The sequence below is a fragment of the Budorcas taxicolor genome, chromosome 12 (assembly GCF_023091745.1).
Source record: "Budorcas taxicolor isolate Tak-1 chromosome 12, Takin1.1, whole genome shotgun sequence".
Classification (NCBI taxonomy): domain Eukaryota; kingdom Metazoa; phylum Chordata; class Mammalia; order Artiodactyla; family Bovidae; genus Budorcas; species Budorcas taxicolor.
This window is the reverse complement of record NC_068921.1, coordinates 11,414,510-11,431,990: the sequence shown is the minus strand read 5'-3', so window position 1 is coordinate 11,431,990 and position 17,481 is coordinate 11,414,510. Positions and strand designations below refer to the sequence as shown.

General features: G+C 40.3%; 1 protein-coding gene across 2 annotated transcripts in view; it reads left to right on the top strand.

Moving 5' to 3' along the window:
• Positions 1-17,481, top strand: part of ELF1 (E74 like ETS transcription factor 1) — a 60,299-nt gene that overhangs the window by 30,420 nt on the left and 12,398 nt on the right. Inside the window, exons 2-4 of one of the 2 annotated variants that reach the window (XM_052650157.1) lie at positions 1,945-2,125; positions 8,843-8,950; positions 10,516-10,611. In XM_052650157.1, coding sequence (XP_052506117.1) covers positions 1,945-2,125; positions 8,843-8,950; positions 10,516-10,611 — 385 coding nt within the window. Of the gene's footprint in view, positions 1-1,944; positions 2,126-8,842; positions 8,951-10,443; positions 10,612-17,481 lie in introns of both variants that reach the window. The other variant, XM_052650156.1, reaches the window with a different exon arrangement.

Genomic DNA, 17,481 nt, shown 5'->3' with positions numbered 1-17,481 from the left:
AAAAGGTAGAAACTTAATGAGGTCTATCACTAATTGATTTTTTTAAATCAATAGACTTTAATATGTATTAGTGGCTTAGGCAATGGCACCCCACTCCAGTACTCTTGCCTGGAAAATCCCATGGATGGAGGAGCCTGGTAGGCTGCAGTCCATGGGGTGGTGAAGAGTCGGGCATGACTGCGGGACTTCACTTTAACTTTTCACTTTCATGCGTTGTAGAAGGAAATGGCAGCCCACTCCAGTGTTCTTGCCTGGAGAATCCCAGGGACGGGGGAACCTGGTGGGCTGCCGTCTGTGCGGTCGCACAGAGTCGGACATGACTGAAGTGACTTAGCCGTGGCAGCAGCAGTGGCTTAGGAGATGATGATTTGCAGAGAAACGTTAATATGAAGTGTAACGAATAATGCTCTTACCATATGACAAGGAGAGCAATATGAAACAAGTTAAAAAGTATCTGCCTTTTTACTCTAAGAAATAATTATTTTATAGACAGCCCTTATTATGTAGTATTATGATTCATGTATACTTAGATACGAGATTTCCCTGATGACTCAGTGGTAAAGAATTCACCTGCCAATGCAGGAGACGCAGGTTCGATCCCTGGGTGGGGAAGATCCCCTGGAGAAGGAAATGGCAACCCACTCCGGTATTCTTGCCTGGGAAATCCCTTGGACAGAGGAGCCTGGCGGGCTACAGTCCATAGAGTTGCAAGAGACAGACACAATTTAGCGACTAACAACAATGAAATACTTAGAAAGCGTATTTTATTTGGTTTTCACTTTAATATTGAATTTTTTTCATGACTAACTGATATTTGAGTAGGCTATTAAAAAGTCTCTCTGGGTCAGTTTCCTCATCTGTGAAACGAGACAGCTGGAATAGAGCTCTTTCAGTTCTCAGATTCCCTGATCTTATGACTGAATAGAAAGTGAAAGTTAATTTTCCCATTTCAGTCAAAAGCAATTGTTAAACACGGCCTGTGTGACAAGTGACGATGTAATATTTATTAAGCTCACAGATCTTTTTCTGACCAAGTAACTTTGGTTGAGGTTTTATTTAATTGTGTACTTATTCGTATGCCACTTCTTATTCATGACGCTAGTTTTTGTTTTTAGTTTAGTTCACTTTAAAAACATACTTTTATAGAAATTCCTGGTGAAAACTTGGCTATTAAGACCCCAAATTGGATAGTTAGGGAGTTAGAGATGGACATGTACACTTGGCTGTATTTATTTATCTGTTTTAAAAGTTTATTTGACTGCACTGAGTCCTAGTTACGACACACGGGGTCTGTCTTCTTGCCGCATTGCATCTTCGTTGCTGCGGGCGGGGCTTTCTCCAGTTGTGGCGAGTGGGGGCTGCTCTCCCGGGGGCTGGGTGGGCTTCTCGCTGCAGGGGCTTCTCGTGTTCCAGAGCACAGGCTGTAGACCGCGCGGGCTCCACAGTTACGGTGCACGGGCTTAGTTGCTCCGCGGCATGTGGAAACTGCCTGGAGCAGGGGTCAAACCCACGCCATCTGCAATGGCAGGCGCGACGGAGCCACCGGGAAGTTCTCCGCTGTGTTTAAAACGGATAGCCAGCAAGGACCTGCTGTGAAGCACGGGAACTGCTCCGTGTCATGTGGCATCCTGGACGGGAGGGGGTTTTGCGGGGAGGACGGATGCATGTGTATGTATGGCTGAGGCCCTTCGCTGTTTACCTGAGGCTGTCACAACATTGTTAATCGACTGTACCCCAACCCAAAGTAAAAAGTTAAAAAAAAAAAGACCCAAAATTGAGTAATGAAAGTTTTATTTGGTCATAGTAGATGAATATTCTCTGTAGCCTAGGATTGTCAATGTACAAGTGGCTGATGATGTGAAAACTAAGTTGATGTCCAGTATGAAACAGTTTGGGTTGTAAAAGCAAAACTTGGCTAATCTTTTTTTCCTCTTGCCTTCCCAGCTTGGCGATCCAGCTATTTTCCCCGCCGTCATTGTGGAGCATGTTCCTGGTGCTGATATTCTTAACAGCTATGCAGGTCTGGCCTGTGTGGAGGAGCCCAATGACATGATCACTGAGAGCTCCCTGGACGTCGCTGAGGAGGAGATCATCGACGAGGATGAGGACGACATCACCGTCACAGGTCTGTGCATCCCGAGCAGCGTCGTCGTAGGCCTTGGCTTCTCTTTGTGACTTGGGGGCTGGAAGAACGTTCCCGACTCGGTTTTGAGTAGCGTCATTAGTGGCAGAAGCTAGAGCCCTGCAGGGAGAAAGCAGTGCCGTTTCCCTTCTGGTCCGCCTGTGGTTCATAGCCGCTGCTCACCTCCCGCTTCTTCTTTCCTAAATAGACAGAGATGAACGCGACAAGAGAGGAGGTGTGTGAGAGGAACCAAACCAGCTCAGTTCACCAGGTCTTCACTGAGCACTGTGTGTGTGCCTAGCTCTGCACTCCTGGTAACAGCGAGAGGTTGCCTGGGGGGCCAAAGATAGGAATGCTCTTCTGTTACTGCTGCCGCAGAAGGCAGAATAGGAGGCCATAACCCAGGTGTAGGATAGGGTGCTGGGGTTTCAGGAAGGTTTCTTCAGTCAGAACTAGCAGGATATTTCAAACCAAAGAGTTCACTGTGTAAGTGTTGAGGTGGTACTTTTTTCATCAGTTTTGGAAACTGATGCATGCATTTTTATTTTTATACACTTAAACTTTCCTTTATCTTGGCCAGAGATGTTGGAGGTGTTTGAGAAAATAAACTATTTGGAAGTAAAATTTATTTGAATATTTAATATTCATTTAAAAACCAGAAATTAACATTTTTCACAGTATTATCAACTAAACCTGGCCTTTATTTGTATTCCACGCATTTCACACTAATGTCCTTTTTCTGTTCCAGGATCCTATCTAGAATCTCACACTGCGATTAGTTGGTAGTCATTTTTTCCTAGGCACTCCCAATCTGTGATGGTTCCTTTGTCTTTCCTTGTCTCCTATAACCCTGACTGGTCAGACATGTAGAATGTCCCTCAGTTCTATTTCTGTGATGTTTTCTCATGATGGAATGTGATAATGCATTTGGGGGCAACAATACTGCCAAACTGGCATTGTCTACTTCTTATTGTATCATATTAACATAGTAGATCTTTATAAAAGTACGTTGTCTCACTTAATTTTCAGCAGAAAAAGAAATTGAAATTAAAGAAGTTCAGTGACTTGCCTAATGTCACACATCAAGTGACTGCACCCTCACTGATAACATTGACCAGCGACACTTAATTTTTGTATTGTCCTCTTATATTTTGCAAAGCATGTTCTCATATATTCACATCTTTGTTCAGAGCAGCTCAGTGAAAGTTTTTAATGAATCTAGACTTGTCTTTCCCTTATCAATAAGGGAATTAGATTACTTTAATTAGAGGTTTCCACTCATCGCTGACTGTGATCTTTGTGTTTTGTATAACAGAGTGACCACCTCTGTGCATATATAGGTGTGTTGTGTAGCTAACAGGGTTTTTGCAGTGTGTTCTGATCTACTTTCTTGATGCATTAGGGTGAGGCCACACTCTCTGTGGGCTGGGAACCAGAGTCTTCCCTGAAGGAGTGTTTATTCCTGGTTTTAGCAGCCAAGGAAGATACTGGTCCTCAGAGGAGAAACAGAGACTAGGAAAGCAGATCCTGTGTCTTCAGGAGAAGGAATCATTTCTTCCTTTCAGTGCTTCGCTCCTGGGCTTGGACTTGAAGGCAGCTGATCGATGAGATGCAGACAAGCGCCTAGATCCAGAAAGTGACCCATATTTTGACAGATTTGCTGTTTTCGTGTTTCTTCTCTCTTACCTTTCTTATCTTCCAACCCAAGCCTCTGTTTAACTCTTCCATACCTGTCTGAGTCAGGTCATGAGAAATGAAGGGTTGTTATAGCCCCCCTTACTCCAGAATGGGGGAGGGGAGAGTACCACGCTTTTGAGAGGCTGCAGGGCTGCTGGTGAGGGGATAGAGCAGTTTATAAGCTGTAATTATGAGACCTAGGTAGCACTTCAGATGATAAAGAATGTTGTTAACATTTTTAGGTATGATAATAGCATTGTGTTGGACTCTATCTTTCAGATACATATGCTCAGATACTTAGAGATAAAATATGCTGTCAGAGATTCCTTCAGAAAAATCCTGAAGGTCAGAGTGTGTGGGGAGGGGGGTCCTTGGGCAGTAAGTGGAGGATGCATGAGATGAAAGAACATTAACTATGTATTGATAACAAGTGATGCTTAGAATGGATATGTGAGAATTCATTTTACTGTGTCCCAGAATTTTGATTCCGTTTGAAATTTTTAATAATAAAAAGATCGAACTGTTTTTATGGATGTGAGACTTACCTTAGGTGGCCGCTGTCATCTATAATCCCTGATTTCAAATTTTCCTGTTCATAAACACTGTTTTAATCTATGAAATGTGCAGTGTGAAAATACCACTTTAATATGTTTATATGTTGGGGTTTTATATAAAATTTCCTTTGAAACAAGGTTGTGTGGTTAAAATTTTTTGAAAAGCATTTGACTAAGAACTCGTATGTAGAGATTCTTCTTCTTTACCAGTCTTGAGGATCTGAAAGTGAAATTGTTAAAGGAGATGGGCCCCTTTAGACCCATCAGCCCAGCTGCTCTGGGATCCAGCCCCATTCACCAGTGGGTCAACACCAGTTAGGGGACACACAACCCTGGACCCACAAGCAGCTGTGCCAGGAACTGGCCCTGCCTCTAGCAGGTTAACCCTAGATCTGGGGCCCCAGGCCCCACACCTCCCCCACTCTAGAACCTGACTCTGACCATTTGTGAGCCAGGACTAGCCCTGGGACCACCTGGGGTCTCTGGCAGCTTCTGTGCAAGGCTCGTCCTGGCAGCCCACCCAGCGCTAGCCACGACTACCAGGTCACCCACAATAGCCCGCCTGTCACAAGAGAAGGAGCCACAGGTCCTCTAGGGGGCGCCCCAGAGCTCATAGCTCTGGTGACCAGAGGGGAGCGTGCTGCTGGGATGCACAGCAGGGATGCACTTCTCTGAGACTGGGAAATGTAACCAACCTACCAGATACACAAATAAAAAGAGCAAGTTAGGCAGAATGAGGTGACAGAGAAATAATCTTCTAAATGAAGACGAAACCCCAGAAGAACAAATAAGTCAAGTGGAGATCGGTGATCTACTGTATAGAGAACTCAAGGTAATGATTGTAGACATGTTCAAGGAACTCTGGTGAAGAATGGATGCGTAGAGCAAGAAGTTAGAAGTTTTTGCCAGAGTTAGAAAATGTAAAGACCAAACCGAGCAAGAGTACAATAACTGAAATGAAAATGTGCTAGAAGGAATCAGCAGTAGATTAAATGATACAGAGGATTGGATTAGCAAGCTGGAAAACAGTGTTGGAAATCACTGAAGCTGAATGGGAAAAGGAAAAATGGTGAAAAGGAATGAAGACAGTTAAAGAGACCTCTCAGACAACATCATGTGTACTAATATCTGTATTATATGGGTCCCAGAGGAGAAGAGAGAGAAAGCGGCAGAGAACATATTTGAAGACATAATAACTGAAAACTTTCCTAATCTGGGAAAGGACACAGACATCCAGGTCCAGGAAGCAGAGTGAGTCCCAAACAAGATCAACCCAAGAAGGACCACACCAAGACACGCTATAATTAAAGTGGCAAAAATTAAAGATAAAGCAAGGATTTTAAAAGCAGCACGGGCAAAGCAACAAGTTACAATCGAGAGGACTTGCATAAGGCCACGAGGTGACTTTTCAGCAGAAACCATGCAGAACAGAAGGGAATGGTTCCTTATATTTAAAGTGGTGAAAGGGAGACATCTACAGCCAAGAACACTCTACCCAGCAAGGCTTTCATTCACATTTGGTGGTGAGATCAAGGTTTACAGACTGCACCCACAAACCAACTTTATAAGAAATGTTACTTTTCTAACTGAAAACGAAAAGGCCACAACTAGAAACATGGAAATCATGAAAGGAAGGCAAAGATAGTAAATTAGGCATGTAGAAAGGTTAAAAGACAAGCATAGTGAAATTATCTATGTCCACAATAATTGTAGTTGAGATACACAGAACAAAAATATGTAAAGCAGGATGTCAAAAAACAGTGAACATGTAGTTGGGGAGTAAAAATGCAAGGTTGTCCATGGCTGATTCATGTCAGTGTATGGCAAAAACCACTACAATATTGTAATTGACCTCCAACTTAAATAAATTAATTTTTAAAAATACAGGGTTGTTAAAATGCATTTGAACTTAAGTGATGAATAGCTTTATGTGTATATATATATATATATATATATATATATATGTATTACTATGTAGAGTGTGGGGAGTATAGTAAATAACTGTGTAGTGTCTTAGTATGGTAACATTTCATAACTGGGCATCGTAGTAATCATTTCGAAATGTACAGAAGTACCCAGTCACTATGTTGAGGAAGTACCAATGTTGTAGGGCAGGTGTACTTCAAAAACAAGCAAACAGACTCACAGAAAATGAGATCAACTTTGTGGTTACCAGAGGTGGGGGAGAGGGGAATGAGAATTGGACAAAGTCAAAAGGTACAAATGTTCATTTAGAAGATTAAGTACTAGGGATATAACGTCCAATATGATAAATATAAGTAACACTGAGGCATGTTATATATAAAAATTAAGAGTAATTCTTCAGTTCTCATCCCAAGAAAAGTTCTTCTGTATCCTTAATTTTATATTGATATGAAATGATGGATATTCACTAAACTTATTGTGATAATCATTTCATGATTGAAATGATCAAATCATTATGCTGTACACCTTAAACTCACACAATGCTGCATGTCAATTATATCTCAGTAAAACTGGAAGAAATAAAAAAGCTCGTGGGTTTGAGTGTTGCCTGCAAGAAATTTTTGTAATCCATTTAATGGTGGGAGAACATTTTCTCTGTGTTTTTAAAAGCTTAGTTGCACTGTTTTTTTGGTTTTCATTCCTGTTTTATGTAGGACTCACCAATTTATTTTGCATTTCCTGCCCTGAGCACTGAGGCTGAGTGTAATAAACAGACTTTTACAAATTAGATCACTGATACTAAATTTGCTTTATGTTTTTTGAAACTCAAAAGGTAGTTTGATTTCTGTATGTAGCTGTGGAATGATTTCTAGTGTATATGAAGTTTAAAAAGCAAGGGTCAGTACAGCATGAATAGTTATTTATTATTTAAGATGAGGAAGAGAATAAAAATGATATGTATGTGTTTGCTTATATTTAAACATAGAAACATAAACTAGAAACTAATAAAAATCTTTTAAACTCAGTGGTCACTTTTGAAAGATCCCATTTTTTACTCTGAGAATTAGTGAATAACAGGAAAAGATCCAAGCATTTAAGTTGCCTTTATGGTATAAACCGTGGCTCAGGGTAGCCAGATAGTTGATGACAGCAAGTTCTTCCTTGTAGAAATTCTAGCTAATAAATGCGAGAGGAATGATAAGATTATGATTATCACCATTTTGGAATCCCTAATGAACTCCTGGATCTAGGCAAACTGTCATCAATAACTGCTAAAGCCTTTAGATGAAAGGCTGTTGGAAAATTTAATGATGACTGGATCAGGCTGGCAACACTTGAAACTGCTTCTCAGTCTAGCAGTACGGAGGGAAGACTACCTATTTTCAAAAAAAGCACAGAGAATCACACAGCATCACCTTCAAGTATTCTTGGCGAAAAATTGAATGTGAATCAAGTCATTCTTATAGAAATATCTACCAGTTTACAGGAAATACATGTGGGAGGGCTGTGGTAAGTGACACCACAGAGATATAATCAGCAAAATCTAAAATGTGGGAAACTGCAAACAGGTTGACCCTGTTTCTGTTAAGTTAAACAGCAAAACAACAACAACAAAAAAAATAGGAAGGAAGGTGCATGCCACCAAGTGTAATGCATGAACTTTGTTTGAAATCTGTTGGGAACAAACCAACTTCTTAAAAAATCTGAGACAGAGAAATTTCAGTGTTAAATGGATATCTGATTTAAAGAATAATTGATTTGTAAAAGATGTGACCATGGTATTGTCTGTATATGCTAATATTTACAACGAATGACAGGCTGTCTGAGGTTCACTTTGAAATAATCTTGTGTCTTTACTGAGCTGGGAGATCAAGGAAAATTGATTGTTAAATATTGAACTGGGTCCTTGATACATTCAGTTCATTGTATGATTTCCTCTGCTTTTGTGTATGTTTGTTCTTTCTCATTATAAAAGCTTGACAAAGAGGTGATTTGAAATTCTTCTTGTAATATTTTCTTAATTGCTATGGAATTAAATAGTTATATAAGCTAATTTCATCATTTTCATCTACCTAGCAGAACTTTAAAATATTTATAAAGCTTATATAAATGAATAGCTAGAGTTATATAAATGTTTAGAAGATGGTTATTGATTATTAACTTATCTGTGCCTTACTTGCCTGAGTTTTTAGGAAAAAATTAGTTTTAGTGGGATATTTCCTTCAATTCATGGAATTCCAGAGCCTTGACAGAAGAGTAATCTCCTTTTCTACTACGCCTTAAATCTACAAGATTTTAAATAGAAGGCTTCAGTTTTTAATAGGAAGTGTTACAGTGCCCTGTTTTAATAACTTTACTAGGCTTTTTGAAGTATTTATCTTTTCTGGTTTTAACTGTTATGGAGGAACTGGATCTTAGTTCCCCAATTGGGGATCGAACCTGGGCCCCCACAGTGAAAGAGCAGAGTCCTCATCCCTGGACCACCAGGAAATCCCCAAACCTGTGTTTTTTAGAACAACAGATGTCTTATGCTAATTCTGTTTTCTGTTTAAATGTATTATAGTCGAAGCTTCCTGTCATAATGGGGATGAAACAATTGAAACCATCGAGGCTGCTGAGGCACTCCTCAACATGGATTCCCCTGGCCCTATGCTGGATGAAAAGCGCATGAGTGAGTGTTATGGCTGTTCACGTTCTCATGCTTTTTTTTTTTGAAGTGTAGTTGATTTACAGTGTGGTGTTTATTTCTGCTGTACAGCAAAGTGATTCAGTAACATATATGCATATACATACATTCTTTTTCATATGCTTTTCTGTTACGGTTTATCACAGGATGTTGAATGTCGTTTCCTATGTTCTACAGTAGAACTATGGTTATATACTTGAAAATCTTTTCCTGTCATCTCTCTGTTTTAGATGATAAACAGAAAGAGACCAGAGTGATGTTTTATTTTTTTAGCATCCTAAGTGCATTATAAGGTATAGTACCGGTTAAGGTACCTTTACTAAAGTGTTCAGTCAAACAGGATTTCTTTTTTTAGGTTTGAGGAATGAAGACTTTGAGAATAAAAGGTAATTTAGGTGTCAGAGAGGTTATGCAGAATATCTTCTTAACCTCATTGGTGAAGTATTAGTGTATTTAGGGTCCAAACAATTAAAATTTAGTGATTTCTGTCAGTATTCATCAGTGAATAGGCAAAAATCCATTGAAATGTTTTCTAAGACTTCATGGCATAAAATTTCCTACCACATTTATTGATTTGCTTTCAAATCCATGTTCTCCTTTGGACTTTTCTGACAAAAAAGTAGTCAGACTGATAAAATGAATTATGATTAAATCAATTTAAGATGTTTATTGAGGATTTTCTGTATACACAGCAATAAATTAGGCAATAACATGATACAGAATAGATTTTTTTTTCTTTCCTCACGCTTACAGTTTTCTTTTGAAGATAGTTATTTATGTAAATAACTGTAAAAGCCAAAAATAAAGGCCAAAAGAGGGATAGCAGAGTGTTCTGGAAGGAGAGATTTATCTAGCTGAAAATACTGGTGACTGACTTTTTGGAAGGAATGTTTTGACCTGGGCTGTTAGTGACAAATAAGCTTTTCATGTGTAGAAGAAGACAGGAAAGGGCATTCAAGGTAGAGGGAGTCGATGGAACCAAAGACATAGATCTGTGCAAGAATGAAATGTTTAAGATTCAAAATGCTTTGGTATACCTGAAGTAACGTTTCATAATGGGTTATATATTGTGGATGTTCAAAATGGTATGCTATGGAATTTGGTTGTTCTTTTTCCCACCTGTAAACAATGAGAAGATAGGTCAGTTTTATTTTTCTTTCTAATTTTCACTCTGTAAAGTTTTTATAGAGAGGAATGATATGATCAGGTCAGACTTAGGTTGTGGAGAAAAACCTTAGCGGCAATGCTAAAAATGCAGAAGAGAGCCGGGATGGACTGGGGATAGGAAGTCAAGTCAGGAAGACATTGAATGGTCCAGTCAAACCTGTACTGATCCAGGGAACTTGACTTAGGGCAGAGGAAGTAAAAACCAGGGGCTAGATTCAAGATTTCATTTCTCCTGTAATCTTCAAAGAAATAGGAAATATGTTATGAAATTATTTTGATTTATAATACAAAGTTGATTTTATTCCCACTAGATAATAATATATTTAGTTCCTCTGAAGATGACATTGTTGTTGCCCCAGTCACCCATGTGTCCGTCACATTAGATGGGATTCCTGAAGTGATGGAAACTCAGCACGTTCAAGAAACATATACACACTCACCAGGACCCTCATCACCAGAACAACCTAAGAGAAAGAAAGGTAGGTGGTTAATCTGTTTAGGGAAAACAGTCCACTCTTGATGTGGAATCTCAAGGTAACTTCTAGTCAAGGATATTTCTACACCAATTAAAACTTCTGTAAGATAAAATTGGTATAAAGCAAATTGAGTTATTTCTTCATATTAGATCCATTTTTTAAGAATTATACTTTTAGGGACTTCCCTGGTGGTCCAGTGGCTAAGACTCTGTCCTCCTAACGCAGGGGGTCTGGGTTCGATTCCTGGTCAGGGAACTAGATCCCACATGGCACAACTAAAGACTCCACATGCTGCATCAAAGACTGAAGATCATCTTTGTAACAGCTAATGCCTGGCACAGACAAACAAATAAATTAAAAAAAAAGGAATTATACTTTTAAAATATTTGTTCTTATAGAAAAGGGATTTTCCCAACTTTTTAAGCCTCAGTCTTGTATCTAAAGCCTTTTATCCAAGCTCCAAAAGAGCTCAGGGATAAGACCAGTTCAGTTTTCTCCTGGAGGACATAGTTTGAAAACCACCAGCATAGATTCTAATAAAAGATTCCAGTGGGAAGAATACGAGTAGTGAATCAGCAGGTAAGTAATAGAAGAGGATACAACGTGCCAGAGGGAATTTTAAAGTATTCACAAATTAGAACCATACTTACATCCTAACAGTGACACGTTTCCCTTTCTTTGCCTTTTGATTCTGCTCCAGCTTGTTTAATATGTTGAGTTTAATATCTTGGTTTATGGCATCACCAGCCACTGTGTAACCTAATTTCACATGAAATTAAGGTAAGTTTCAAGAGCCAAAGACGAAGAGGAAAATAACAACAGTGAGAGTGAGCTGACACTGCACCAGCTCTGAAGGACTGAGGAGGATATGTAGTCTGGAAGTCCAGGGGTCCTGGTTTTATATTCCAGGTAGAGGCACATGCTAAAGCCGTGGTCCAAAGCAAAATGGGGTATTAGAGAACTCGGCATATAATTCATGGGGTCCTTGGAAGACTGTACCCTAAGGGGAAAAACAGTCCACTCATTGGCACAGACAGATGTTAAGGAAACTTGTATTTTGTAGCTGGGTGGAAAAATTGTTCTTTTGAAAATTCATAATCCTAGGTTTACCTTCACCTAGGTTTATGACTAGATTTTGAATTATCACTGACTTTAGAAATTTCCAGCCAGGTAATTAACATAACAATGGCCCCTGACTGCAGTAACTTTGGGCCCCAGGAGAACTGCTTTGCCACATCATATATTTAATCCAGGCTGCACAGTATTTCTTCAAATAAAACCCTGTTGAAGGTGAACTCACATTTCAGTATCACAGAACATATAAGAAAGATACCTCCTGAATGAGAAGCAGCAGACATAGGAAATTCTAAAGTTCCCCCGCTGGCTGCTCTCGGGAGCCGTCTTTGCATTGTCCCCTGGCCTGGCTCCTCACTCGCTCAACCACCTCCAGTTCCGCCTCCACTGCGGACTCCGGCAGCTTCATGGCCAGGGTTCTCGACCTCCTGCTTTCTTTGCACTCTGCTGCATAACGTCACTGCCCCCATCGTGCCAGATGCAGCCACGGACACCAACTCCAAGATCACTGCTGCTGCTAAGCCACTTCAGTCGTGTCCGACTCTGTGCGACCCCATAGACGGCAGCCCACCAGGCTCCGCCATCCCTGGGATTCTCCAGGCAAGAACACTGGAGTGGGTTGCCACTGCCTTCTCCAACGCATGAAAGTGAAAAGTGAAAGTGAAGTCGCTCAGTCATGTTCGACTCTTAGTGACCTCATGGACTGCAGCCCACCAGGCTCCCCCGTCCATGGGATTTTCCAGGCAAGAGTACTGGAGTGGGGTGCCATTGCCAAGATCACTTCCAAGGACTTAAAAGAGAGAAGCTGCGGGGGAGCCGGAGAATGGGAGCGAGGGCCTGCTAATGGGAATGCTGAGAATGGGGAAAATGGGGAACAGGAGGCTGACAGTGAGGTGGGTGAAGAGGAGGAGGAGGGGGATGGCAAGGAAGATGAGGCATCCGCGGCAGCTGTGGGCAGAACAGCAGCTGAAGATGACCGGAATGGGGACACTGACACAAAGAAGCGGAAGGTGGGTGAGGATGACCAGCAGCAAAAACGGAGAAGTGAAGCTCACGGAAAAGGCTGCTGTAGCCCATTCACCCTCCTCTTCACGCCTCAGACCGTAAACTGCCAGGTGGAGTCCGGCCTGCCCACCGTGGGCTCTCCACCGTCCAGCCAGAGCCACACAGCATGAATTTGCAAAGGAGAGGAAAAAGAAGCCGAAACTTCCAAGAAAAAGTAATTTTTTCCTAAAGTACTTTTAAAAGGAAAATTGGTATTTTATATTTATATTTTATATATTTGTACATATTGTTAGGGGTTAGCCATTTTTAATAATGATCTCAGATGAGCAAACCAGTCTTCCCAGCATTCTCTCTCCTACTTCTGACTTTCCTTGTGGTGTGACCATGTTCATTATAATCTCAAAGGAGAAAGAAAATGTTGTTAAAAAAAAAAGCAAAGGCTACAACAAAAAATCAGTCTTATTTCGAGAATGCCAGTAACCCTTTTTGTGCATGTATGTAGCTGTACTGTAAGTAGCTGGTTTTTATGAGATGGTTAAAAAGGCCAGTGATAAAAGTTTTCTTTTTTTTCCTTGACTATGAAGTTGTGGTTTATTATTATTATTATTATTTGGCCTGCTTGATGTGTGTGTAAAACACTGTGGTCCAAAAATAAACCAGAATTAAAAAAAAAAAAATCCTAAGGTTAGTTCACTATGAACCTCAGATAATAGAATTATCAAATAGAAACTTCCAGTGAATATTATTGTAATTATTAATGCAAAAGAATAGAAAATATGGTCAAAGAATGAGACTATTAAAAAATACCAGGTGAAACTTCCTCTTCTAGTCAAGATGGAGTAACAGCTCTTGATGTAACAACTGTTTTCTGGATATGACACCAAAAGCACAAGCTTTACAAAGGCTAAAATTAACAAGTGGGATTACAATAAACTCAGAGTCTCTGCACAACAAAAGAAACAATCAGCAACATGAAAATGCAACCTGCAGAATGGGAGAAAGTATTTGTAAATCATATATTGGATATATGATACATTAATATCCAAAATATATAAGCAACTCATATGACACAATAGCAAAAAAAAAAAAAATCCAATTAAAGAATGGGCAGAGGACCTGAATAGACATTTTTCTGCAGAAGATGTACAAACAGCCAACATATACAAGCAAAGATGCTAAATATCACTAGTCATCTGGGCAGTATAAATCAAAACCACAGTTAAGATATCTCTTCACACCATAAGATAGCTAGAAAAAAATCGATGAGTCATTTATTTGGTAGAAGGGGGATTGGGACATTGAACTGCTTTTAAATGATGTGAAGAAACTCTGTCTTCACCCTTTTTTTCCACTCTCTGGTGCTTTTAAACCCCTTCCTAAGGAGGCTGAGAGCTGGGGTGTATTCTCAAGCTGCTTTTTGAGGCTGGCATTTTGAAATACGCTGGAAAATCTATCTCACCTCTGAATCATTTGTTGGGTCTCATCATGGAGAGGGGTGGAGTGGGGTATGTCATATATCACATTGTGTTGTATACCTTAAACTTATACAATATGTCAGTTATATATCAATAAAACTGGAAAAAATAAAAACAGAACCCAGATTTACCCTCCTGTTTGAAACAACTGAAACCACAAACAAAATATCTGAATCAGTGGTTCTAAAGAAAGTGGACATCAGTCAACAAAAGCCAGCGATCCTTGGAAAATAGGAAACCAATGAGGTGTGATTACCCCACCTTCCTGCATGGAGAAGATAGTTTTTGGAAAACAGTATGGCAGTTCCTTAAAAAACTTCGTATATACTTAACACGTGACCCAGCCATTCTACTGCTCGGTATTTACCCAAAAGAAATGAAACTATACGTTTAAGAGAAAAACTTCTGAATGAATGAATGTTCATAGCAGCTTTATTTGCAACAGCCCCAAAGTGGGGCTGTTGCAAATAAACATCCATCAGCTGCTGATCGGATTAAACATGTGGTTATACCCATACAGTGAAAGAGACCATTCAGCAATAAAGTGGAATGTACTGTTGATACATAAGACAAAAATGGATGAACCTCAACATAATTATACTAGGGGAAAAGAGCCAGATTCCCACCCCCCTGCCATAAAAGAAGAGTATGGTTCTGTTTATATGAAATTGTACAAAGTGTAAATCTATAATGAGAGAAAACGAGTGGTTGGTTACCTGTGGACTGGGCAGGGTGGGGAAAGTGAGGATTACAAACACACTTTAGGGAGTGAAGAATATGTTCATTATCTTGAGTGATGGTTTCACAGGTGTATACATATGTCAAAACTTATCAGATTATAAACTTTAAACATAAGCAGTTTTATTGTATGACAGTTATACCTCAATAAAGCTGTTTTTAGAAAGTAAAAGACTAATATCCTACTTAATGGTGAAAGACTGACATGATAAGGAACCAAATAGAACACATAATATTTGGGTTAAATAGCAAATTAGTCACTGCTGAAGAAAGAATCAGTGAGCTCCAGTCTAGAGCTGACGTAGAGTAAAAGATAATAAAAGTGTTAGAGATGTGAGGATTGCTTGAGAAGATCTACACGTTTAATCAGAGCTCCAGGAAGGGAGAATGTGTAGAGTGAGGAAGAAGCAATATTCAACGATGATGACTGCGAAATTTTCCAGAATGATGTTAATTCCAGCATAGTGAATCCTGAGTAGCATAAGTAAAACAGATGCAGGCCAGAATAGATTATGCTAAAAAAAATGTGGAACATCAAAGACTCCCTGCAACCCACAGCCAAAACAAGAGAAAAAAAAAAAAAAGAGGAAGAAATAGACCAATCAGGGAGAAACTGCATTACCTGATGAGGATTGATTATTGAATTGGCTACAAGCTCCCGTGAAAGGCTGGAAGGGCTGGATATGTTCAAAGTATTAAGAGAAATAACTTCACAAAATTTATATACCGATTAACCTATAGTTCATGTGATGCTGTGTGCATCATCGCCGTGAACAGTGAGAAAGACAGTGGAGAGGATGGATACTGGGTAGGCTGCTGACAGTATCTTCCGTGACTGACACTAGTGGCGGAAAGCAGCGGAATGAAAACAGTACTATCGGGACGCCCCTGCTGGCCCAGTGGCTCAGACTCTGAGCTCCCGATGCAGGGGACCCAGACTCTGTCCCTGGTCAGGAGTCTAGATCCCACATGCGGCAACTAAAGTTCCTGCATTTGCAGTGAAGATCGAAGATCCCGCATGCCACGACTGACCCAGTGCAGCCAAATAAATAAATATTTTTTAAAAAGAGAAAACATTAGAGAAAACAGAAGGATAGCAGCTAACTGAAGCCTGGCTTCTAATCCTCACAGTCATGAACACAGTTAGCTAGAAATCTCTGTAGGTTCTCTGCAGATGTCTGCAGTGATGGCATTTGAGGCACCAGCCTGCCTATTTTCCACGTGTATACATCTGGTAGTCTCAGGAGGGACCAGACCTGAAGAATGACTCTTTTGACTTTCTTCTCCTCATAGCTCAGTTGGTACAGAATTCGCCTGCAATGCAGGAGACCCCAGTTTGATTCCTGGGTTGGGAAGATCCCCTGGAGAAGGGAAAGGTTACCCACTCCAGTATTCTGGCCTGGAGAATTCCATGGGATCGCAAATAGTCAGACATGACTGCATGACTTTCACTTTTCACTTTCCTTGACTCTTACTCACCTTAACTTCAGAAGTGTTTTCCTATTCAGTTTGTCTTGGGATGTATTGCTATTAACAGACTGATTCCAGATTGGGAAAGGAGTACATCAAGGCTGTATATTGTCACCCTGCTTATTTAACTTATCTGCAGAGTACATCATGCAAAATGCTGGGCTGGATGAAGCATAAACTGGAAACAAGATTGCCAGGAGAAATATCAATAACCTCAGATATGCAGAGGATACCACCCTTATGGCACAAAGTGGAGAGGAACTAAGGAACCTCTTGATGAAAGTGAAAGAGGAGAGTGAAAAAGCTGGCTTAAAACTCAGCATTCAAAAAACTAAGATCATGGCATCCAGTTCCATCACTTCATAGCAAATAGATGGGGAAACAATGGAAACAGTGAGAGACTTTATATTTGGGGCTCCAAAATCACTGCAGATGGTGACTGCAGCCATGAAATTAAAAGACACTCCTTGGAAGAAAAGTTATGACCAACCTAGACAGCATGCTGAAAAGCAGAGACACTCCTTTGCCAACAAAGGTCTGTCTATTCAAAGCTATGGTTTTTCCAGTGGTCATGTATGGATGTGAGAGTTGGACCATAAAGAAAGCTGAACGCCAAAGAATTGATGCTTTTGAACTGTGGTGATGGAGAAGACTCTTGAGAGTCCCCAACTAGTCCATCCTTAAGAAAATCAGTCCTGAATATTCATTGGAAGGACTGATGCTGAAGCTGAAACTCTAATACTTTGGCCACCTGGTGTGAAGAACTGACTCATTGGAAAGGACCCTGATGCTGGGAAAGATTGAAGGCAAGAGGAGAAGGAGATGACAGAGGATGAGATGGTTGGATGGCGTCACCGACTCAATGGACATGAGTTTGAGCAAGCTGTGGGAGTTGCTGATGGACAGTGAGGGCTTGCATGCTGCAGTCCATGGGGTTGCAAAGAGTCGGACACGACTGAGCAACTGAACTTGTCTTGTGTTGCTACTAATCTTGTGACTTTAGCCCTAAAGAGTTCTTTTTTAAGTCACTTCCCTAAATTACCTCAGCGTTTGCCCTTGTGATCTAGATCAGAGAGAGTCAAATTCAAGAACGTAGTGGTTAGAAGTACTA